Source organism: Trachymyrmex cornetzi, unplaced genomic scaffold (assembly GCF_001594075.2).
Source record: "Trachymyrmex cornetzi isolate Tcor2-1 unplaced genomic scaffold, Tcor1.1 scaffold4, whole genome shotgun sequence".
Lineage (NCBI taxonomy): Eukaryota > Metazoa > Arthropoda > Insecta > Hymenoptera > Formicidae > Trachymyrmex > Trachymyrmex cornetzi.
The window spans coordinates 1253758-1279647 of NW_017298743.1; the positions used below are offsets into that span (position 1 = coordinate 1253758).

The 25890-nt window shown below is 30.6% G+C and overlaps 2 protein-coding genes across 4 annotated transcripts; one reads left to right on the forward strand and one right to left on the reverse strand.

Moving 5' to 3' along the window:
- Window positions 1-1716: 1716 nt before the first annotated feature.
- On the reverse strand, window positions 1717-19868 carry LOC108764207 (uncharacterized). The gene is made up of 18 exons (XM_018512329.1): window positions 19704-19868; window positions 19428-19575; window positions 19174-19335; window positions 18939-19064; window positions 18762-18868; window positions 18404-18620; window positions 18058-18291; window positions 17563-17933; window positions 17282-17491; window positions 10045-10263; window positions 9295-9491; window positions 8506-8628; window positions 4929-5218; window positions 4188-4392; window positions 3735-3857; window positions 3397-3617; window positions 2395-2728; window positions 1717-1982 (listed from the first exon to the last, which is right to left on the reverse strand). Exons 1-18 carry the CDS (start codon window positions 19796-19798, stop codon window positions 1801-1803), a joined length of 3564 nt encoding a protein of 1187 aa, XP_018367831.1. The 5' UTR covers window positions 19799-19868; the 3' UTR covers window positions 1717-1800.
- On the forward strand, window positions 13019-17659 carry Scamp (secretory carrier membrane protein). Of its 3 annotated transcripts, XR_001940262.1 has the most exons (9): window positions 13019-13274; window positions 13941-14204; window positions 14419-14482; window positions 14591-14719; window positions 14901-15057; window positions 15141-15242; window positions 15324-15450; window positions 15529-15748; window positions 17587-17659. XR_001940262.1 is itself a non-coding variant. In XM_018512327.1 (8 exons), exons 1-8 carry the CDS (start codon window positions 13218-13220, stop codon window positions 15688-15690), a joined length of 1062 nt encoding a protein of 353 aa, XP_018367829.1. In that variant the 5' UTR covers window positions 13019-13217; the 3' UTR covers window positions 15691-15915. The 3 variants fall into 3 exon arrangements, 2 of the variants coding, with proteins under 2 accessions (XP_018367829.1, XP_018367830.1); XM_018512327.1 differs by lacking the exon at window positions 17587-17659 and having other exon boundaries at window positions 15529-15915; XM_018512328.1 differs by lacking the exon at window positions 17587-17659 and having other exon boundaries at window positions 13941-14201; window positions 15529-15915.
- Window positions 19869-25890: the final 6022 nt, after the last annotated feature.

A 25890-nucleotide genomic window follows, 5' to 3' on the forward strand; every position in this document is an offset into this window, starting at 1 on the left:
TAATTCAATGCAGTAAGCGGATGTTGTAAAAAAAACTGTTGTAATATAATTTAATTATCAATTATACAGTTACGTTGAAAAATGAATAGCGAAGAATTTGGCAACAAGAAAAAGATAAATAAAAACTTAATCCACAGTTGAAGTATTTTCATCCATATCTAATAACATATTATTATAATTATAAATTGAAAAAAAAAATTTAATTCCAAATAATAGTAAGATTTTCATAAGACTTAAAAATTTTCGGTTTCATTTCTATTAAAATGCAATAGTGATGTTATGTTTTAATTAGATCAGACGGTATTAATTTTATGATATTAAACAAGGATTTCTTCAGGCCGTAAACGTGATCATACAACAAGTATAGAATAAAACCTGTAACGGTCAAAGACTACATATGTAGTATATAAAATTAACGAATAATCTTAACATTTAAAACCAGTTTGACCGTTAAACCTTTATTCCATACTTGTTATTAATTTTATAACTTACAATTATTTTAATATTTTGTCATACATATTATACGATAATTTTTCTTCTGTTTCTGTATAATTGTTTTTCAAATTTTTTATTTGTTTTTGGATCATTGCTTCTCTCTTTTTGGTAATGGTTTGCTTAATATTTATTTATTATTGCTAAAATATTCTTTTTTATTTATTAAAATCGTTTACATAAATCTAAATTGTTAATATAACGTATTTATTACAAAATACGTTAATATTACATTTACAAATTAAATAGAATATTTCGTAAAAATAATTATAGATTGTAAAAATTATTACATATTTGTAATTATAGAATCGTAGTTAACATTAAGACTTGATCGAAAGCTGAATATGTATTGTAATACGTAAGTAATTCCCAAGTTTTAAGCAAGCTAAATCCATGGTAATTATTGCTGATATTAGAAAAGCCGATTCGTCTAATTTTTGTTTGAAAGAATAACAGCTAGTGCTTTATCACATACAGTATGTCGCAGTGAGCGATTGTCAAACCTTCCGCAGGCAGAGCAACAATGATATTAAAGCTCCTGTGTGTGTATGTGCATATTCACTTACCACTACTATCTCAGATTATGATGTCAAAAGCGAAAAAACATACAATAAAAATTCTTGCAAATTATATTTGAATAAAAATCTTTTTTAGTAAAACAACATTTACAGTCAATATAGAATAGACTTATAAAATATACCGAAAACTTCTTGTTTTGGGGAGAAATTAAATTATGTGTGTATATATTTCTATATTATACTTCTAATTATACTTCTATATATTAAATTAATTTGACAGTGTGTCATAGTGAACGTTATTTCATTTTTTGTTACATATATATATGCATAATTTATTTTTAGATACATGGTTATTTATTAATTAATGAAACAGAAGGAGAGTTTTTGGTATATATATATATATATAGGTATCTTTATTGTATATTCTTCTTGCTTCTGACATCACGATTTGAAATAGTGATAGTAAGTGAACAGGAGTCTTAATATAATGTACAATGACAAAGATGTTCTATTTTATATTGTTATATAAAACTCATCTTTTAACTTCTTAATGAGTTAAATCTTGCTTAGACGATTACCTGCAGCTGCTATTACAGACTAGACATTTTTCAAGAGCTGCTATATAATAAGAAAATCGTTAATATAATTGTTAATATTGCGAATAATTCGCATAAGTTATAAATTATTTGTTTGTTCTTACCTGGTGAAAAATAAATTATAGAAGTTTAATCTATATTGTTGGCAAATAGAAAAAAATTCGTCGGAATGCTAAACTGTAAATTTATCACAATTATCCATTATTTTTCTGACTATCTATATCCCGCAAGTGATTAGATAATAATTCCCATTTCGACGCCCATGGAGGCTTGTCTAATCCTTGAGTGTTAACTTCTTCTATCAAGTTCATCAGGCGAATGAAGAATTCATTGAGCTTACCAGCGGTACCGCGTCGCAATTTCTGGAAATGTTTATCTGAAATTCAAGTTTTAACAATGTCAAAAAGCTATTTATTTCTATATTAGTATTAATCTGTTTAATAGAAAGCGACAAAACAAAAAAAGTTAGTGTCTATGAGTCTGTGTTCCTTGTAATGTCGTCATAAAGATTATCGATATTGAAATATAAATAGGATAAAAGCGGACTGTGTTGGACAAATCGATATTTCTGGGGATTGTGATATGACGCAAATAAGGTATAGAACTGATGGATAGGATACAATTATACCACGTGTCTCTAAATATCTTTAAGCAAATATTATTTTAAAGATTATTATCCTGATTACATAATTTTGTATAGTGTGACACTTATTGTGTTATATACAACAGTATTATCTAATAAAATAATTGTTAATTAAAAATTACCAACAATTAAAAAATTCACATACGTGAGGGATGAAAATAATTTTTGATCCAAATTGTTTGCTGTGTCAGTGCCGCCATTAGCCTTTTGGTAATTAAACTCTGGCTCTCAGCTGTCACAGGTCTTAAGCGAGTGACGAACCGCAAAAGATATTCTAATAAGTATCTTGTACAGACAGACAGCTTTTCAAGGCATCGCTGCGGCTTTGAACTCCACACGACAATGTAACTAAGGCTGTCAACGTCAAGAAGAGGATGCTTAAGACTTTCCAACCATTCGAACAATAATGCTGACAGTAACTCCAAATTAGTTTCCAATTCTAATCGCTGCCAAGCAGTACATCGATGATTTAAGTCACTCTAAAAATGTATTTTTCATTTTTTTACTATTAATTTGATGTTATTGTTTATTGTAACAACGTATAGCGTTGTGAATAGATTATTAAATAAAATATCAGACAAATAATTACTATACATTATGATTTGTAGTTAATATTTATATATAATTTTCTATAATTGAATATTATTATGTTACATTTTTTGAATAATCTAATTGCTTTATGCTATTTCGCAAACCAAGATAAAAACATTTCTATTTTTCTTTTAAAATTTTATTATTTCTTAATTCAACATATATTCGATTCAGATTGCTACAACTCGACTGTAAGTGGTACGGTAATGTGTGTGTGACTTAAAGACACAAAAATTGCGTCTTTAACATAACTAGGATAAATCATAATAATTGCAATTTGATTGCAGTTTTAAAAATAGAATTATACATAGTCATATTACACACACATAATATATCCGCGTTTTACGCCAAATTGATTCATTCTATCAGTAAGCATATAGCTCATATTTACTATTCATTATTTATGATTCTAGAGCCAACTGTAAGCATCGGCATTCAAGCAATTGTACACGTTTGAAGAAACTGAATGAACGATTTGTATATATATGCAGTAATTAATGTACACGCTGGAAATAGTATAGTGTCTAAATTTTTTTGGTATAGATATAAAATACACCTGATAATTCTGCAAACGTTTCTTTATAGGATTAGGAAGTGAAACACTATCTCTGATGAGCGCTTTGATAGCTTCTTCAGCCGTCACTGTTTCATAATCATTACGGGAGACGCTTCTCAAGTCCATGTGCGACTGAATCTCTTTGTAACAGTCATTATCAAGCAGATCCTGATCGTGAATGCCATCGCCTAAGACATCATCCACGCAACTGTCGTCCAGACCTGTACACAGTATATAAAGTCCCATTGTAAGATGTGCACATTACTTTAGCGAGATATCATCGAAATAGATGTCAGTGATACCATCGAAAAAGTCACATTAAAATTTGTTAATAGTACCTGGGAATGTAGAGTCACAGGAAGGAGTATCTGGTGACATACAAAATACGTCACTCAATCTTCCTATATCATCACAGGTATCTCGGGACGAACCTTGACTACTACTGCACGCTTTTGTGGAAGCTAAAATATATAATATATAAATATAATATAAATAGTAGCAGTCATAAATATTTTGATACTAATCCTTGCTTTCCAAGATATATTAAATAAATCAAGAATAAATAAATTAATCAATAAATTAAGAAATATGTTCAAAAAGTATCAATTTTACATATTTACTTTATTTTGAGAGTATTTAAACAAAAAATATATTTATAAATGTACAGATATTAATCGAAAGTAAAACATTCCACAAACAATTCAATTACTTAGTCGGATAATCTCAGGGATGGGCGAAGGTTAATTTCATAAATTGCTTAATTATTAAATTGCATGTAATACTTCTCTCACTTGAGTATTCGTAAGAGTCCGTAAGGGATTCCGCCCACGAATAGGAGTGTCGCATATTACCCTTGTCACGGAATTTCTCCAAAACGTGACAAATGAACTTTTGAGTAAAAGGCACGTTGGAAATCGTATATACAATCTCGGAAGCCGAATTATCTTCCTGACAATCGCAGAGCTGTAGTATCCGCTCGCAAATAATAAAAACGATCTAAGTAATACATAGTTAATTAATCAGGAAGTTATATTTTGAGTAGATAATCTTAATAATAACAATGGAAAATTAATATGCGCTCGTTTATGTGATAATAATCAACCGAAACTACTAGGAAAAAGATTACACGTTAGAATAAAGACTAACATAAATTAAAGACATCTTATTTACTTTTTACTAATATTTTTAAATATTTTTAATCGTATTATTTCTTCCTAAAAATTAAATTTCAAAAATGTAATTCTCATGTTAAATTTATTAATAATATCAATAAGACTTACAAACAAAAATAGTTGAGAACATTAATTAATTCTGTCGATAATTAAATTAAATTAAATTAAAATAAAATTAATTAAGTATTAATTATCAATATTAATTATGAAGTTAATATTTATTATAAAGTTATTAATATTAATTATAAAGTTAATATTTAATTATAAAGCTTTATATAATGTTTTAAAAGAATTACATGTTATAATAAAGGAATCTAACATCACATAAGTGGATTGTGAAAAAAACAGAATGCTTCGCACTTTTGGAATATGCTTGAAGGTGCGCTGCTCATATCCGTGTAGCATGTTATATTGTTTTTTCAGGTACGATTGAAGACTATAGGGTTTGTGATCTCCCGTTGTACTGTGCAAAGGGAATACTATCATTTGCGGAAGCACAAAGTGCTCGAATTCCTGAATACAAATTATTTGCCCGCGCGTTTGTATGGCGGAGGGACGCTTCATGCGGACAAATCTAATGGCATCGTTCGCCCTTACACGAAGACTGTAAATAAGGTAGCACGCTATCAGAACACCGGTTCTGCCGAGACCTGAAAATAAAATATTTTGTTATTTCTACTACGGCTGGCTTAATTGCAGATATTAATCGAATAAAAGCACAAGCAAGCAAATTATATAAAATAATTCAAGTGCAAAAAAAAAAGATTACTCTTAACTATAAAAAATAGTGATAAACATGTTATGTATAATGTAATTGTGTATAAAAAATTATATATAAGAAGATAACTGTAAAAGTGTTTTATAACGTTTATCAAAAAAGTGAGAAGAAGCGATCGCAATTTTAGATTGCATGTAAGATTTGAGATATGAAATGGAAGCCCATCATTCCTATCAACTATAAGAAAATATTCTTCGCATTTTAGATTCCAAGAATAGCAAGGATAGGTCACGTTAGGTAACCGTGCTAGCGATAAAGCATCATTTCATCGATTTAAAAAGTTTTATAGATTAATAAATATTGCAACTCTGAAGATAAAAATGTCAACTGTAGTCGAATTGTATTTTACAACAAGAAGCGAGAACTTGTACGTATACATATACGTATATTTCTTATATGATATCTGATTGACATTAACAATGCTAAAATCTCGTACATTTTCATTCTATAATTAAATCATAGCATGCATGCAAGACATTTCTACAGTTGCAGCACGCTGATCAATTCAACTGACCGCGATAACTGCGGCGCGGATAAATTCTACAATTTAACTTTCTTAATCGCGCTCGTTACGTTGTTATCTTCTAAATCCTTCTGCTACATTTGATCAATTTTAATTATTAAAAGCGACGATTAGCATCAAACTATGAGAATATTAGAATTAAAATCAATAACATATCATAATAATCTCTTTGCTTTTTGACAATCAACAGAATTTGAGAGAACGTAATTACGAATAATGTTTTGATAAAATAATTATAATTTTGTGTTCTTTGTAGTTTAATTCCGTACGTGACTTTCTGCGTAAGTCAATACTAATATTTTTTAACGAGAAAGTGATTGTAAATTTGCGATAGTTTCGAAGCAACCATTACGAAGAAATTGATCAATCGATCAGAATAGACGCCTATCACGTATAACGCCACTTTAAATAATAATGGAGTCCTAACATAAATTCACATTTTGATTATATTATTATCGATGAAATTTGTATCTTTCATATTTTATGAATTAATTTAATCTCATTAATATTTAAGTAAAAATTTTATATTGATGTTTGATAGAGAAAAGATACAAAATATATACAATGTTATTTCTAAAAGAAATAATAAGGTGAAAATATCAAAATATTTTTGAGGTAAATTTTTAAACTTACACTTAGTTATAATGATTATACACCAATTTATATAAAGTTAAATTTATAATGAATTAATTAAATTTATAATAAATTTATAATGAATACTTTATAACTTAATAACAAAACAACATCGAGCAACAACATTGAAAACAACATTGGACTTGTACTCACAAATAAAATTAAAAGTCATTTATAATCTATTTAGAACCAGATAATTCCATTTAGATAGCAATCTTCTTTGTGTATGCATTATATGACATAAGAAGATTACATATCAGTTTGTCATGACTGACCTTGGTGACCATATCTTTAACTTTCATTATACAATAATTTGGCAATTAGTACATTTAGACGTAGCAAACATATATGTATCGAAATAAATATTTTCTTCGTCGTATATATAATTGTTTTACGTATACGTAAACAAACGTGATAGAATACGAGTATAAAAATATATTCATATTTTAAATTATTTAATTAATCTCATTAACATTAAAGTAAAATTTTCGAATTAATGTTCTCAATAGAGAAAAGATACAAAATATATATAAATTATTTTTAAAAGAAGCAAAGTACAAGATGAAAAACAAAATATTTTCGAAAAAAACTTTTAAATTTAATTATATGCCAATTTACGTTCTTAACTTCTTAAAAATATATTACTAAGCTCGAGATCGCTTATCGTTTTATCCGCATTTTATGCTCTAATGGAATGAAACTCCCTTGCGATGCGGCAATGTCCGTGAAGCTAAATTATGTTAAATGGAACGTAACAGCCTTAGTTTATTATCTTTATTATCTTTAATATATTTATCAGTAAAATTATATGCTTTAACCTAATTAATTACATATGAAATTATTACAACAACTAGCACTGGCTTTTTTATATATCAAGTTATTTTTAATCGAATAATTATTCAAATAATTATTATTATAAAGAGCATCATGAAAAGAGCACCATATTTGATAAATTAATTTAAATATTGATTGCTAAGTAGCAAATTATTTATTTATAATAAAACGATTTAAATTTTTTCAATAATTTATATATTTATACAATTCTTAAAACGAGTATTTGTGTGTTAAACAAATAGTGGTAAACGTAAAACAATTAACACAAAAATATCGATAAAAATCATATCACGTATATTGTTAACTTGTGAATTAAATTTACCATGCATTTTTTATTTAATTAAGATTACTATTCCCTGCTTTTAATATTTGATAGAAACTATTCGCGTGTGTAATGTAAAATTCACGGTTACATATGCATGCATGTTTCGTCGGTCGATTTTATACATTTGCAATACAGAACAATATAATGTCATACATAATAAATTCTTTTCAAACGTTTTTTAAATCAAATACATTTAAAACAGATCACTAAAGTAAAAATGCATATAAGTTTTTTAATAAAAATTTTAATAAAATATTAATGTAAAACACTAATAAATAAATAGCAAAATAATAGCGTCAATAAAATCTAATAAGAGATTTATAAATAATGAAAAAAAGATAAAAAATTTTAAGCCGGTTAATTAAAAATTTCATGGAAAGTATATTATAATTTTGTTTATAATATTGAATACACACTATATATGTAGTCATACATTTTTTTACTAATTTAATTTTTAGACAAATACTTTTATAAATAACATTAAATTAAAAAATAACAGAAATATGTTAACATCTTTAACCAGAGAAATGGAAGATTTAAATCTTAGAACGGTATTCATAATCCGTTTTTATTTTAAGATTGTCTTAAGTAATAACTTAAAATGCTAATGCGGCCTTCTGATTGATTCGTGACACTTCAAAGACAGAACTTAAGACGGTCTTGAATATAAGAACTGACTATAAATACTGGCCTTAGACCTTTGATTTAGAAAAAGCAGTGTTTCTGTAGACTGAAATTTATGCATTTACATACATCGATCTCACACGATCATACATTCAAAAAAGCCATGATAACTGCAGGGAATGCAATTGGGTCAAGTGCACTGCACGAAAAATCGATTTACCGGCATGACAGTGAATGGCCACTCTTCCTTCTTGCACGGCAAAGGCCACAACCTTGACCATGTCCAAAAGTTTCCCCACCGTGGCGCTACCATAATCCTTTAGGGCGAAATTATAATAATAAACTGCAACAGATTTTCACGTGATCGGTAATTGAGACAGCTTGATGTTAAAACTTTCCTGTGGTAATAGGAAATAAGTGACAGCAAAATTATTTTGGAACATTTTCTTCCTCTCTATAGATATACACTTTTGCTGCATTGCATGTTATATTGTGAAGCTCTTCGATCTAACTGGTGGTTGTTAGGATCAAGGGAGAAACGCTTCCACACGATTCTACATGCGTTTAACACAAGGACAAACTCCCCTTCTATTTTCACTATTATCGTTACTAATTTAAAAGTAAAATTATCATCGTTTTGTTTCGCTATTATTATTATTTAGTCTAGATATTATCATGTAAATGCGAAATGCAATAACGTAATATTGATTTAAATAAATGGCTTTTTAAACAGTGCATTATTTGCAATGTACTGATAGTGGGAATGATTTTCATTGAAACACTAACATTGCTTTGATTTAGCCGTCAATAAAAAAAGTATTAAAAACAAATATAATAGTAAATTAAAAATTTAGGAAAACTATTAAGTTATAAATTATCTAGACTAGATTTGATTTGTTTTTATTTCAAAAATATATTATAAAAAACAGAATCAACGTTTTTTATAAATTATTCTTGATGAATAAAAAATCAACACTGCGAACTTTCAGTAAATATTTTTGATACTTACTGTCGTTTTTCATAAAAATGTTGGGATCATATGTAAAGCCGCTCTCTTCTAACGGACCACCGCAACTTGCGTGTTCGCCTGGTGTTTGCAGATTTATTATGGTCTTTATACTCCACCCTTGAAATTGGGCAATTATGTCTTTTTTTATTATCTGTGCAGTATTGGGTCGTGCCATCGCAAGGACATCATCGGTTACCCTAAAACATTAAAATGATTAAATTATTTAAATCAAAAACTGATACAAAAACTAGCAACAATATACAATAACAAGTTCTGACTATAGTGTTAATTATTTATGCCGATGCAACGAAGGGGATATTAATGTGCCAAATATATGTACATTTGAATAAATCAAATTTAAATAAATATTCGGTGCCGTTGCAGTTGAGCGATACTTCGACAGAATGTCAATAATAAGATGGTTCAAATATACGGCATGTGTCTTTGTGCCGACATAAATTATTGAACGAGTTATAAATATTGCCAAGTGATATTTAGAATAGTTCAAGACTATGTATAGAGGCGAATGAATACATATTTATCAAATAATAACATAGTTGGTTACTAGATTTACGGTAGTTTAATTGATATTCTCTAAAAGTCTAAACTTATACAAAACATTAATCAAAGTAATTTTATTTATAATTTATTTAAAAAATATTGGCAAAACGTTATTTTTGCTCATTACTTAGTAATTACTTTTTATTTTCGTTATTCAATTAAACTTTAATGAATAGCTTTAGTGCTCACCAATGCGAAAAGATGTTCTGTATTGCCATGTGGATAGCCGGCCAGGCTTTTGGATTTTCATACTTGCATCTGGATCCGCCGCAAAAAATAGCACACTGTATAGCCTGTGGTGTGAATCTTCGCAAATTTTCCGAAAGTTTATTGTATCCCGCCTGAATCTGGCACGCATCTGTTTGCCCTCCTTGAAGTCCCGCCGGTACCAACGAACTTACATCCATTCTACAATCGAATAAAAATCTGCATAGAAACGAGAGATAGTATAATTCACTTTATAAAAAATTAAGAACAAGTTCCGAAATCTACGATAAATTTATAAACTTTAAGAAAAGGAGTTTTTAGAGCCTACAGCATTTTTATTACATATATATTTTGGCATGAGTAACAATTGTGCGTCGATATATCATCCTTCCGGATGCGTTTCATCTAACATGAAGTTACAACATGTTTTCTTGTAAAATTATGTATTAATTGCAACACAAATTTTTATTAATGGTATAAGAAAAAAAAATTTTTTAAATTAAATATGAGTGTAAGGCAATATTGTGTAATATATATACATTTGCGAAAATATTCACGTCCTTTTCATCCATCTCATAGCCAAGCACAAAAATAACGATTGTTTTTATTAATCACTCTCGTTTATCCAACTATCACGGATTTAAGTACACGCGATGCGAATTTAATGTATCGTCTAATGTAAAAAGAAAAAAAAAGCAGTTAACACGGTAGGATAAGCACATAGCGACTGGCAGTTCCGCTACCATAACATCGCTTTATCTGTTATTGAATCGCAAGAGTTGCGCGTGCGTCGGGTATGGTAGTAAATCATATTGTCATTCTTATGTACGGCGTTTGTACTAATATTCGAAGTGCTGTAAGCGTGTAATTTAACACACGATACTAAGGTGCATTGACCTTTCGGTGCATGACATTAAAGTAGAATTAAGATTGCATGTGATACCTTTTTTTTTAAATCTCTCAGATACATAAAACAGAAATTTTAGTTAAAATTATTAGAATTATATTTATTATTAAAAAATTATTAAAATATACAATAAATAATACTTAGAAAAACATTTGATGCTTATTACACACACATATACATACATGTTAATAAATATTTCTATACCTTTCAATTTAAAAATAATATTAGCTTTTTCTGTACATCGTGAATATTGTTCAATTCAAAATTCTGAATAAGAGAAATACAGTTTTACAATCCAATTTCATCCAAGTGAATCTAATTGAATTCAATTGAATCTAATTAAATTTGGATTAAATCTAATTAAATCCAATTGTAAAAAAATTTTCACTATTTAAAATATGTATTCGGATAGATAAAATTTTAATCCATTTTAATCCATTTTACTGAAGTGATCATTAAGACACTAATTATTAATTCAATAAAGAACAGTCCGCTCCTGGGACTAGTACATCTTATATTGGCACTAATCATTTATTTATTTCATCCGCTATAATTTTCAGATCAATCAAGATAAAAATCAAACATCATATTAAGAGGATGGGGATGGAGCGACGGTTGAATCCCCAATATGCCGAATATTCCGAAACAGTAAAAGAATCATCATAGAATATGTGTCAATGTTGTTAAAAGTTTAAAAATGTTTAGAATATTGTATGAACATTTCTTATATATCACAAAAGTCGCGAGCGAACGAACAGTATATATGTATATATTTATATACATATCTCCGCAGAGAGAGAGAGACAAAAATAATCGACTATGATTTGTTAATTTCTTGCGAGTTACGGTTTGCGACCCTGTTGTAGAACTGGCTTCATCTGATAATTGCAAGAATTTCAACTGTTCAAATTTCTGAATGCTGTATTCTTGGCATTACGAATAAATGCAAAAAAATTTTCGATTCAAAAATTTTACTTCTCTAAATTAATTTATATGTGCTATGCACGTAATTGTTGCAAATTTTCGCCATTCGACAATCGATATCTAGGTAATTCTTGATAACTTTATAATAGATAAAATTTTAGTTATCACGAATCGTCGAGAATTCGTTTTTGTAAAATTGTCACAAATCATCACGTTATTATATTGTGGGCATCTGTAACAATTGTGCATATATAAGTAAATTTTAAGGCGTAAAATCTTTAATATCAAATGTTTTTATTTTTTTTTAAATACCAAGATAAAATGTTACAGAAGTGCATGCAATTCAAATTACTGTAACAGAATACCGGCGCAAATAGGCAGATCTTTAGAAAATTAAGTCCTGAAAGTGCATTACTTATACTTTATTAAATCATTACAATTTGTTCAAAAAATAGTAATGATTAAAAAATCATTTTAGAAAGAAAATGTTATATCTATATTTTACGATGCAATTGAAAAAATTGCAAAAAAATTGTTTCCTTCGTTCACGTTATCAAAATTGAAAATTATTTTTCTATTCTTCAAGGTTCATTTTAAATTGTCATTTGTAGCAAAATCGTTGCAGTGACACGAGATTTAAATTAAGTATTTAAAAAATAAGGTTTCACGCTTTAAAACGCTTTTTTAAACACTGTTTTTTACAAAGATACGCAATTTCAATTTGCTCCTTTTTAGCGATAATTTTAAATAATCACTTAATTTTTTTTAATAGTATACATATGTATACTATTAATATTGACAATAATAATCAATATTCAGTAAAGGAAAAATTATGTAAACGTAAGTATGTACATAAAATATTATATATGCATATTATCTTGCATCTACAAGAATGTATTGTGAATGTCTAACAGGACTCGCACACATCAATTTTCAACACACTCGACTTTATCAGCAGTGATAAACAATGTGATACGTAGTTCACATTATTTTATGAAAATGATGTTGGTGCCGCCAGTGTACAAGCGTTTTCGAGCGTCACACGAAAAAGGCCCGGTCGCTCTCAGGTTTCTCTTTAGTTCTGCTGTAGGCTGTAGGGTCTCTGGTCTCTAGTATTGAGTTCGCATGGACTATGAAACTGTAGTGAGGGACGTAGATCGAAATAAATGGCTGCTGCCACGGCGTCATCGTCAGTCACCGTACGTAAAGGTGGAATTATGGCTCGTCAGGTTTAGGCAGATTTAGATAAGATTAATTGAGTATTATCAAAATCGTACGAGAGCGTTTCGACCGCGTAACATCGGTGCAAGAACGAGGACGAGAGATGTCCGGCTTTGACGAGAATCCCTTCGGGGAGCCTACGATTAACGATCCCTTCTCGGTGAGTATAGCGTTTATCTCATGTGTGTGACAGTGACGAAAACGAAACACGCAGAACTGTGCTCCAATATTGCTCGCATATCTGTCAAAATGCTCCGAGGCGTAAATCAGTTTTTAGTCTCGTTGATATTCGCTTTTGCGAAAAGTCAATAAGATTCATCGAGCGATTTTGCGCCGTAACTTAAATGCTCCGCTAAAGATTATTGTATGTGTCATTCTAATGTCGGCATAATTTGCCCGCGTAACTTTTCCTTATTTTTATCGGAAACAAGGAGAGAGAGGTCGAGATTTATAAAATCTAATTTTGTAGATACATATTTGTATGTTTTATCTGTGTATGCTTTATATATTTAATAATTATTATATTATTATATTTTTTGTACGTAATTTTGTGGTCATTTTGTACGTGTTATTGTGGTAAAGTGTATTGTTCTACAATATTATTTCTCTTTTACGTTTGATTATAATTCAAGTTTAAAATATTTCGAAGTATGATTCGAATAAAGTGTATCTTTTTTTGAATAATTTATTCGAATATGTTTCTTTGTATTTTGTGATATGATAAATGTATATATATATTTATAAGAATAAAGAAGGAAGATAAGATAAGAAATTTTATTAAAAGATTGAGAAGATATGTCAATGTATATGTTTTAACACATAATAGGATCCAGCGATACGAAGAGCAGTAACTTCTACACCCGCTAGTAGAGGCCTTGAAGATTATAATCCTTTTGCCGAACAAGGCACTCAAGGAACTACACAAGTCAGAGGAGCAGTAAATCCACCAATTTATGGAGGAGTCGGTGCGACACAGCAACCTGCTACACTTCAACCTACTAATCAAGAAGCACCTCCTCCTGCATATGCTCGTACTCCCCAACAAACAGTTAATGCAGCACTTGGAAGCATGTCACCTCCATCAGATAATGTAAATTTATATTAAAATACTTATTTCAATATATTTTTCGTATACTTGTGGAATACATAAAACGTCTCTTAAAAAATCTGTTCTTTTCAGCTGACTTTGCATCGTTCATCTCTTTTTTTATTTTTATATTTTGATTTTTACTTTCTTCCTTTTTCTCTAACATGGAGAGAAAAAGATCAAAGATCAAATAATAGAAATTATTCAAATGTTTTAGCAACGGGCAGAATCGGAATGGAAAGCGAGGGCGGAAGAAGAAATGAGAAATACCCCGTACTATCGTTAGTAGTTATATTACTATGTACATTTAATATTACCGATATAATACTTTACAATTTTTAATATTATGTAAAACTGCTTTACGTATTTATTTCTCGTATTTATTTTAGCAAGACGAAATAATTGGCCGCCATTACCAGACAAGTGTTGCTTCCAACCATGCTTCTACCAAGATATTGATGTGGAAATTCATACCGATTTCCAAAAAACAGTGAGGCAATTATATTACCTGTGGATGTGTAAGTTTAATTGAATGCGAGATTGGGATCGCGCTGTCACGTTATTTTATCCTTTTACATCTACCAAACAATGAAGATAGAATAACACAATAGTCGATAGCGTGCTTCTCGAACACCATTTTATATTTATTAATATTTATTTATATATGGATAATACTATTTATAATAATATTGTTTGTAGTTCATGGCTTTGTTCTGCTGTTGAATGTAATTGGAGGATTTGTCTTGATGCTGTGTGGCCAAGGTTTCTCAGCCTTCGGTTTGGCTATCTTGTATCTCATACTCTTCACCCCATTCTCCTTTATGTGCTGGTTTAGACCAGCATATAGGGCTTTTAAGTAAATTTACTTAACATTATTTGGGATATTAGGAATCTAATGAAATATAGAAATTAGAAATAAATCTTGTTTTAATATTTCAGAAATGACAGCTCTTTCAATTTTATGGTCTTTTTCTTTGTCTTCTTCTTTCAATTAATCGTCACCGGCATCCAAGCTATAGGCATTCCTGGTGCTGGAACATGGTAATGTATTTTAGTTAATTTTATGTACAATCTACAAGCAATTTGTACATTGATACAAATATAAATATTTCTATTTTTCAGTGGCATAATTACAGCAATTAGTATGTTTGATGCAACGGCCAAAGGTGTTTTTGTCGGTCTTATTATGCTCTTTGTTGCTATTTGTTTTCTTCTTGCGGCAGGTGCTGATCTCTTACTGCTTACTAAGGTATAGTATATACATAGATGAAAGAGAGAAGATTAAATGATATTGATCTCAATGAAATAAAAATGAGACTATTTTTAGATTCATCGCATTTATCGTACCTCCGACGCGAGTGTTACGAAGGCGCAGCAAGAATTTGCTACAACATTTTTGCGAAACGAGCATGTGCAAAATGCTGCGAGCAATGTTGCGGCGAGTGCAGTTCGCTCGCAGATGGCTAATGCTAGCCAACCACGCTACTAAATAATTCTATCATTTATTTGTCCTACAAAAAACACTATGTTCTGGCTTTCATCATTCAGTAAGTGGATAGATCTCATTAGTTCCACTACTTATGGATTATACAAAACGATCATCGAATATTGCAAATTTTATTCTTACAATGAAATTCTGCAATATACTTGAAAATTATACTTCACGATCAAATTTATTCTCTGATGTGTACGCTGATTAACGTTGTTAATACTGCAGTTAATATTGCAAACTATTTCGAAGTATTAACAGATATTCTAAAGAAATTTTTCGAAAATGTATTTTGTTTCTAAGTATAATATTTTTGTTGAAAGAAAATTATACTATACATATAACATTTTTATATGTAAGTTTGATGTATTAATTTGTATTGCTGTTTATTTATGAGATCTTCAAATTAGGTTATATAATTTGAGTGAGCTCTTGATCATCATATCAATCATATCATGATTTAATTATTATATAATTGCTTATATTTACTAGCTTTCATATTTTAGTGGCACAGTCTCATAACATTGTGATCATATTATAAGTTATGAAGGTAATTCAATTTATTTAAAGTCCAAATAACTACAAGATTTGATCTCTAGAACATAATTTGATTCATATTTGTTGAATGTTAACATAAACGCTAATTTACTTATAAATATTCACTTATAAATATTCAATAATTTTCTTGTAACCTTGTTAAACCCTATACATTCCTGTTTTTACGCAATATGTTAGATCATTTTATTATGATTGTTGTTTCTCAAACAACTATTGTTCTTATTAAAACAAATACACATGTTAATGATAAAAAAGTTGGATTTTACTTAAAATTGTATAAATTTGTAAAATAATTTTATAACTTTTCAGTCAAAGCGTTAAAAAATGTTATTTGTTGAAACTGAAATATATTATAATTTTTATTTGTATTTCTTCACATATTATAATGATAATAAAAATATATAAATATAACCGAAATTGTTAAAAATAATCTTTACAAAAATAATCACGCATATAAAATATTTTCTATGTGAAATCATCAAATGTGATAAATCTTATAATGATTATTAAGTTTAATAGATATTTATCATAAAAATATTAAATTAAAAATATTAAATTAAACTAATTTTTAATTCTGATTATATAACAAACATACTGGCAAGTTTATATGTATGATTCCAGTTCCCGTAAATTAAACTTTTTGAGTAAGTCTTTTGCTGTAAGAAAACATTGTGATGTTAGTATCGTATAAAAGAATGCTAAAATATCTCTTATTCATTTCGTGAATTGTTTAATATAAATATACCTTTCAAACGATATGTTGCTACTGGATCTGTTGGAAATGAACAACCGGCATCAGAACTATTTACTAATGTGGTTCCAACCAATTCTGCTGCAGTCACAGCATCAATGACTTCTACTTTAGTTCGGTACATGAGTTTAGCGTGGCCCTCAGCTAATCTGTTAAACATTAAGTCCAATAATGTTATTATCGTAGATTGCGATAATTGAAATTGAGTCAAGACAAACAACGTTCGAAAAAGAGATGTCTCATTAATGATGACTAATTTAAATGATTGTTTTTTCGTTTTACCTGATAAGACTATCTAAGAGTCGCACTGTTGTTCTCTCAGGCCTTCTTTGCGGGTCTGATCTATGATGAAGATAAGTTGCACTGAGTACCTTCTGTGCCTCTTCGGTTAGTATTGGTTTTAACGTATGTACATGTGTGAAATATTCGCAGAGAGTCTCTTCTGACCACAAGCCCGTTAAATTTAAAGGACCCATAAATGTTTCAGAATATCTATAATATTTTATGTTTTATTATTATGAACGATATTGATTGTGTAAAAAAGCAAATGCGAATATTATTACGAATTATTTTCTTCGTCTTCACAGGCAGCTTTCAAAATGTGACTCGACGCCAACTTATCCCATTCGGGATTTCTAGTATCTTTCAAAAGAAGAATCAAATCGAAGCGTGACAAAAGAGGATTTCCTAAGCAGGTCTTCCAGTCATCGCCCGTAAAACATCCACCGTCCGGATTGATGGCTGCAATGACTGAACAGCGACTGTTTAATGTGCTCACCATGCCGGCTTTGGCGATGGAGATTGTTTGCTGTTCCATTGCTTCGTGTACAGAGGTTCTATCATGCGAACTCATTGTCGTGAACTCATCCACACAACACACCCCTCCATCTGCGAGTACTAAAGCCCCTGCCTCTAAATGCCAACCGTCCGAATCCTGTAATAAATCTCGCAATAAATTTCTCTTTCTATCTTTCTTTCTCTTTTTTACTTATTTAATAAATTATCTCTTAATTAAAAACGATGAATGAAAATAAAGCATTTAACATGTAGGTACTAACTCTGACAGCAGCTGCTGTAAGTCCAGCGGCAGTACTTCCAACGCCGGTTGTAAAGACAGATCGTGTAGTCAATCGAGAAGCAACACGAAGTAATTGCGATTTGCCAGTGCCAGGATCTCCAACTAGAAGAAGATGAGGCTCACCTCTTATACGCGTTCCCGTTTCATTAGTTTTTGCCACACCACCACACATAACAACAGCTAACGCTAATTTCGCGATATACATCCCATATAACTGTAACATAATTAAAGAAGAAATGTGTTACATTTATTAAAATGTTTTTGATGTTGATGTAAAATATTAAATGTATATTATTCTGTGTAATATTTAAGAATATTAAATATACTTGTGGACAAATAGAGGCGAGAATATTATCTCTGCCAGATAATGCATTATCTCTATAATGTTCCCAATATGCTGTAAATGTATCTTTTATTTCTGTTGTAGAGAATGTTGCTTCTGAGATTTTCTTGCGTATAGAAATGCTATTTGCCATCAGAAATGTCGTAGCTTCTGCGCGTTGATTAACCTTTAATTTGCCCCATTTTCGTATAACTACTCCACTACAAATATTTTTATATTTGTAATTGAAACTAATTGCTAAATCAAATTTTATTTTAATAATTATAATATTGGTATTTTTCTTACGTTATAACAATTATAGATATATATTAATCAAATATAAAAATACATAATTTATGAACCTGACATCTACATTATCTCCAGGTCTACATTTGTCAACAAGATCATCTAATAATACTACTTCCAGACCCACTGAATAGTAACTCCTCGCATCTGTTTTACATTGGTCCTGTATATATAATATTGTTCAAGTAAAGAATGATACATATTGTAATCAGAAAATTCTTTTATGTCCATACCCGAATCTTCATTTCTTGGTAATCGGAACAATCCTCTTGTTCTAAAGACATTGAAGCAGTCAAATTTTGAGAACGACATGCTTGACATTGTTTCATATTCCTAAACGTTTGTTTTTCCCATTCTAACTGTAAGGAAAAAAGTTAAGATTAAGATTGTTATGTATATATTAACTTTAAATTATAATTTGCTGTTATTTCATGTTGTATTTTTTTGCTAAACATAAAATTTACTTACTTTGACTAGATTAATATGTTTGCATTTTCTACAGATGAAACGTTTTTTCATTTTCATAATTGTGGGCTGAGACATGCGTACTACAATTCCAGATGTCGAAACTAGCTCACCGATTTGACCTGCATCCATTTTTATTGGTACTGCAGTAATTCGAATATGAACCTGCATATTAATATACATATATATGTCAAAATAAAAATGATTACTTCAATGCATAATTTACATATAGTAACTAATAAAATAAAGACTCGTACTCTCGTCTTTACTATTTGCTCATTGTCAGGTTTATATAATTGTTCCTGAGCTTTTACTGCTGCCTCGTCACATAGTGGTAAATAATGTCTAGGATTGCGTAAGATTTTCTGTGCATTCTCTGCATCAGCTTCAAATAATGACACAAAACTAAAAAATTAAAATACGATAAGAATGCTACTACAGAATTAACTTACCCTTTAATACATTTAAGAAATTACACAACAATAATAAGATATATCTCTGCTAACCTAGCTAATGCTTGTAAAATGACTTACTTTACGTATATTGAATAGAATAAATGGTCCTCTGTAGCATTTAAAATGTCCTCCAAGTCTTTGGTATGGTGTTTCAAAAGATAGTCTTCAAGCATGTTGACAGTTCACGGTAAAGTATCACTAATATTTAATCCGAAGATATATATATCTCAAGACACAACACAAATAGCGCACGTGGTTATCTTCCCGCCAAACGATTTCAGATGAAGTCAGGTTCAGCTAGCTACTATCTCTGTCTCTCTCTCTCTCTCTCTCTCTCTCTCTCTCTCTCTCTCTCTCTCTCTCTCTCTCGAAACAGCTGTAATCATCTGTAGTACACAGTACCGCCGCGAGATGAACTCGATTTTCGTAAGGAGAAAATGTCGCGGATCCCTACATGAGATATATGTAAACGAAATTCGTCACTAAGGTCCAGTTTCACAACTTACGGTTAACTCTTATAAGTCTATTACAATAAGCCGCAAGTCAGAAGTTCTGAAGCGAGATTTACACGAGCGACTTTTATTCGCTAGAAGCCGCGTCTAATGACGTCATAGCGAATTCACTACTAAAAACTTCTTCTAGACGCGGGTTTGCTCTTGTTAGCGTATACTCGCGACGAATACCACTTTCGACGGGTGTCGCTAGCTTGATGCTGGCTTGTCGCTGGCTTGCCGCTAGCTTCTTGCTGCTCTTCCAGAGCGAATTTTTCCGAAACGTTTCGCCCACTCAGCCATAAGCATTAGAGAATAACCATGTCATCGAATGACATACTTGGAGCCGCTGTTGTGCTTTGTGCCCAACTATTAGCTTGATCACTAGCGACCACTCAACGCTGCGACTTCAAAATTTTAGTCGCTAGCGAATAAAAACCAAGCGTGTAGAAGCTTTCATCAGCGAATTCGCTGACGAATTAAGAATCTTACTTCAAGCGAATAGCAGCAGAGTCGAGAGAATTCGCTGGCGAATTAATGACGTCACTGGACGCGGCTTCTAGCCAATAAAAGTCACCCGTGTAAATCACGCTTAAGCGATCTTAAGTCATAATCGGTGAAGTTGGCCAATAGCCAACTTGAACGACTTGGTTAAGACTGGTTAAGACTTCTGGACGTTCTGACTTGCGTATTGTAGAAGGCTTATTGTAGAAGGCCCATTATAGACTTTCTACAATAAGCCATTAGTCAGAAGTCAGAAGTTAAAAATTGACGATTGTGATTGGTCAATTTTTAGCTTCTGATTTATGACTTATTCTACAAGGCCCATTAATCGAAGTTCAATTTATTCAAATATCTCTTTCCATAGAGTTGGAAAGAGATACTGAATAAGTTGGTCCTCGGTTAAGAGTTAACCGTGAATTGTGAAACTAGGCTTAATTGTCTCGTGAGACCATTCGAACGAATCAGACGTGTTCCTTCTTGTCTCGGATGTTGCGTCACCTTGCGAATATATTTTTGAAAAGCGTTACCGGCTCCTTTTGTTCAATTTCGAAGACCATCAATGGCCAAGTCCAGCCTGTTTGCGAGGCCAATTAAAGAAGAAGGAAAAAAAAATTCGTCAACTCACTTTCGAGTCTCAGGGGTGCGTTCCAAAATTAACTTTAGTCAACCTCGATATGGTTGAGACTGGAGGGGATGTAGATTAAAACTAAAGTAAAGCCGGCGGCACACCATGCTTGTTTCCTTGCTAGGATTGCTAGGTAGATTAGAATCTTATCACTATATTGACTGCGATGCTGGCACTGACGCAGTAAATATATATCATTTAGTTTAGGTAGTTTAGTAGAGTTAGCGTTTCAAGACCGGAAATTTTTCGACGCGCGTTTCTGTGGGACTACATACGTAGTATATAAATTCACATAAGAATCATACAAGCATTAAGATCCAGCTAGACCGTGTAAGGCTTTGATTTTCTATAGTTTGTGTTATCACATGTACGGTCCTATAATATATTATATTATATATCATTTATATTTAGGGTATGTGAAATGCAAAATTATGAGTAAAATTTTATCTTGAATTTGATTGCGAATTATATAGATCGTCTAAAGTGGGCTTAATAGAGATTGTATTTTTATTAATTAATTAATTAATAATCTAATTATAATTAGTTTAATACTGTATCATGTTTTATTTATTATTAATTTTTTAATTTAGCTAATTCTTTGATAGGCGAGATTTAATTGTATTCCATTTACGTGCGCGCTATACTATCTATTTTGGTAAAAATGTCACGCCCGATACGCGGCAGGGATTGCTAAAACCTAAAACGCCATCAATGCCGCAGATTCGTCAGCTGTCAGTTAAACGCTTGAAATTCCATTTGAGCCGGAAACCGTTCTCGCGCCACGCTTCGAGGGTTTGGTCGCAGTTTCGGTTACTTTTCGCCAAACCGCATCGGCGTCCGGCCTCCATTAATCGATCCCTGTGTGTGTCTCGACCGTCTATCCGTTCCATAATTCCGCGTCGCGGTTTTGTGCGGAACTTTGGGGTGAAACTTCTTCCGCAACATCGGAAACCTTTTTCTGCTTCTAATTTTCGTTGGCAATGATGAGAGTGGGACGTACATCCGATAGGCGCATTGGGGAATAAATATTATCGAATGAACACCCCGGCCGAATAGACATTCCAGGTTCCTGAATATACAATATATTTCAGTTTCGATAAAATCGGATTTTTCGCTCGTTCAAACAGCAACGGAGCAAACTGGAAATCGATGAAAATATATACGGCAGAGATAATAGTATTCGATGGGCGAGTTTCCGCTCGATTTTTCTGTAATTTTTTTTACGCCGTATGTTACTTTTTTATTTTTTGCTTATTACTTACATAAAAGTAATTATTTATAGAGAGATCGATGGTTCTCTAAATATTGATACGTGTAAATTTTTCTTCTCGTCTAACGAAATGCAACGTAAAGAAAAGTTAATATTTTATGTTAGTGATTATAATATACATATATACACGGAAAGAACAGCTTTGCTGAAGTACTTAAAAATTTAGCTAGAAACAGATTTGAAAGTAACTTTGTTGGTCCAGCAAAATAATAGGACGCTTAAGTTAGTTGCTAGAATATAAAAACTTTTTGCAGCTTTTTGCTTATCATGTTTGAGTTTTCTGTATAATTATTTGGATGGTGTCTAAACAAAATGCTTTTCAAATCTATCTAGCAAAATTTTCAAGTATTTCAGCAAAATCGTTCTTTCCACATATTAAGAGTACTTAAAGCAGCGCATGAAAGTAAAATACATATATTTCATATCAACTGCAGATTGAATTTATTTTAGATTCTGATACTTTTAATTACACAAATTTATGTTACTTACGCATTTATTCTCTTCGCGAACAAAATGCTTTATTGAGCGGAAAAGAGCTGGAAAACTGAAGTCGAGCGTCCGGAAACAAAGCGTCCGTTAATCAACGTTTTAACGATATCCGATTTAGAATAACGTAGCGCGGCGTAATTCATCTTTTTATTTGTCGATTCTCATCCGGCACTATTTCTTCCCGGGGTCCGATACCCGGAGGGGTTTGATTCAAATTGGAGCACGGCGACATTTCAAGTGGGGATAATGTATATTAAATATATGACGTCTGTATTGGTTTTACGATGTCATTAGTAACGATTCCCTTTACGACCTGTTTCTGAGTTATAAATTACTAGTCGGATATACGATGGTAGAGAGAAACAGTGTAATTAGCGTTACTGTGCGCGCGTACCGGATATATATGCCGAGGTATAATTGGTCTGCACACGATCGCACACAAAACTTGCCTCATCCATTTTGTACTCTAACGTCGCGAGCATAAGTCTTGCTCTCGATCTAGTGGATCCTCAAAGCAACCTCGCTTAAATTTAGCCTTTACTGTCCATTTTCGTGCATTGTATAAGCATGCAGGCATTGAACAATATTACATTATCAGAGAGATGCGCGTTGTTTTTAATACTATATGATCAGAATATACTATAAAAGATGCAGTGTTTGAAATGTGTATGAAAGATATTTCAATTTTAAACGTTTTAGTGTTTTAAATCCAAACACCGTATTTTGTTTATTGAAAAAGTTAATGTTTATTGAAACATTTTATTATCTTATATTCTAATTCTTTTAGCCCTTTTTATCTACCTTTCTCTACTTTTAAACGTATATTCTAAAGCTCGTTTACAAATAATAAATTTAGAAGTCGTCTTATTTAGTGCTGGGCCTTATTCGACTCAAATACCTTAAATCATTTATACCTTTCAGTATAACGATATTTCTTTGCAGAAACGTAGATTGATCGTTCTTTCTGATTTTTCGATGTTAACGATACATCTGATTTACGGAGATATGCTATTCGGATAAAAGTAAACGATGAACTCGTAACGAGACGGAAATCGTTCTATTGAAAAATTCACCAACCTTGTGCCAACAATAATCTTGATGTCGTTCGATCGACGGACGCCAATTCTCGTACGTGAAATTTCGCTCGAAACGCAAATTTTCGCTTCATTCGATCGAACGGTAGCATGGAAGCTAAATCGCTGGAGTTTAAGTCATACGTATATCGCACATTTCCTGTAAGCACAATTCCATATAAGTTGTCAGCCGCAGGCAGCAGCTCGTAGCTTCCAAGTGAAATTATAGAAAGTTGAATGCCATCGGTATGTTCGGGAATAGTGTTCTTAGTCCGAATAAATTCTCGGAAAATTTGGGAAAAAAACGGGTTTTTTTCGGTTTTTTTCTTTGCCATATTTTTCCAGTTTTTTTTCTTTATTAAATAATTTTATTTATATATTTATATATTACTTTAGTAATAGAGAGTAAAAGTAAGAAGTAAAGAAGTAAAAGAAACATTTAAATTTCTTTTACTTTTAACAATTTTAACTTTAACTAACTTTGAAGAAATTTTTTTAGAATTTATGAATAAGTTTTTCTCCCCCCCCCCTCTCACGTAATCATATCCTTCGTATTCGTTCGCATTGTTCATAATTCGTATCAATTGTATCATTGTATTTGAAATTTGAGACAAATCTTCTATTTTTTTAATAAAATAATTTTTTAACATAATTTAAAGCAACATTCTATCATTAAATTCAAATATAAGCAAAAAAGTATTTTTTTTTTAAATTGAAGAAATTTAAGTTTTTCCTCGATTTTATTTTTCCGGAAAATTAAGAAAACTATAAGTTTTTTTCCGTATTTTTCGGAAAAAACGGAAAAATACACATTTTTTTTCCTCGATTTTATTTTTCCGGAAAATTAAGAACACTTTAAAAGAGTGTTTTTCAAATTTTTCCGTATTTTTCGAAAAAAACCGAAAAAAATCCGGTATTTTTTCTTCGATTTTATTTTTCTGGAAAATTAAGAACACTATTCGGGAATATCACGTTCTTCCTCGAACCATTAACACCACGTTTATTATTTGTCCATTGATGCATTCACTGGCATTGGTTGACACGCCAGTGTGAAATAATAGATTCAAAGAAAAAATATATTATATACAAAACGTCACCAAGAACGTTCTTTAAAATATTTAAGTTGAGAGCCTTAATTAAAATTTCCGATTTTAGAAACTATGTATATATTTTATTTTTCTATTTTTTTTTGCAGTTATTTATATAATATAGTTATATACGTATTTTCAACAACTATTAATTGTGGGAATTCTTGTTCATTACATCGTATTCAATTCTGGATTAATCCTTTTACTTTCTTTGCTAAATTTTGTCTTTATATCTCATTTTAGCATTGGTTCCATGTATAATTATTTGCGAATGGTATAAGCAGTTTCTTTGTTCCCCTCCCCCCTCTCTTTTTCTCATTCTCTCGTTCCTTGTATGCAATTTCAATATATAATATATTGTTACTTTGAGAAAAATAATATGCACGTAGGAAAAATACATAAGGAATATCACGTTCTTCTCCAATATATTTTAAAATTCAACTTCTCTTTTTCTTTTAACATTTAATTTAATTTATTAACTTGTTAGTTACATATGAGGAGCATACGATCATGATGTTAATATTTGTCCGAGATTTTTATATATAATATATATATATATTATACTTATTTTTAAATAAAATACGAAATATATCTTTTATTAATAAACTAATGTATTGTAGTAATTTAATACGTGCGTTAGTTGAGTTTAAATACAGTACAGAACGGTAATGTCTTTCTTTCTTTTAGAAATTAAATTGTGTTCAAAGTATGTTAATAACAAATTT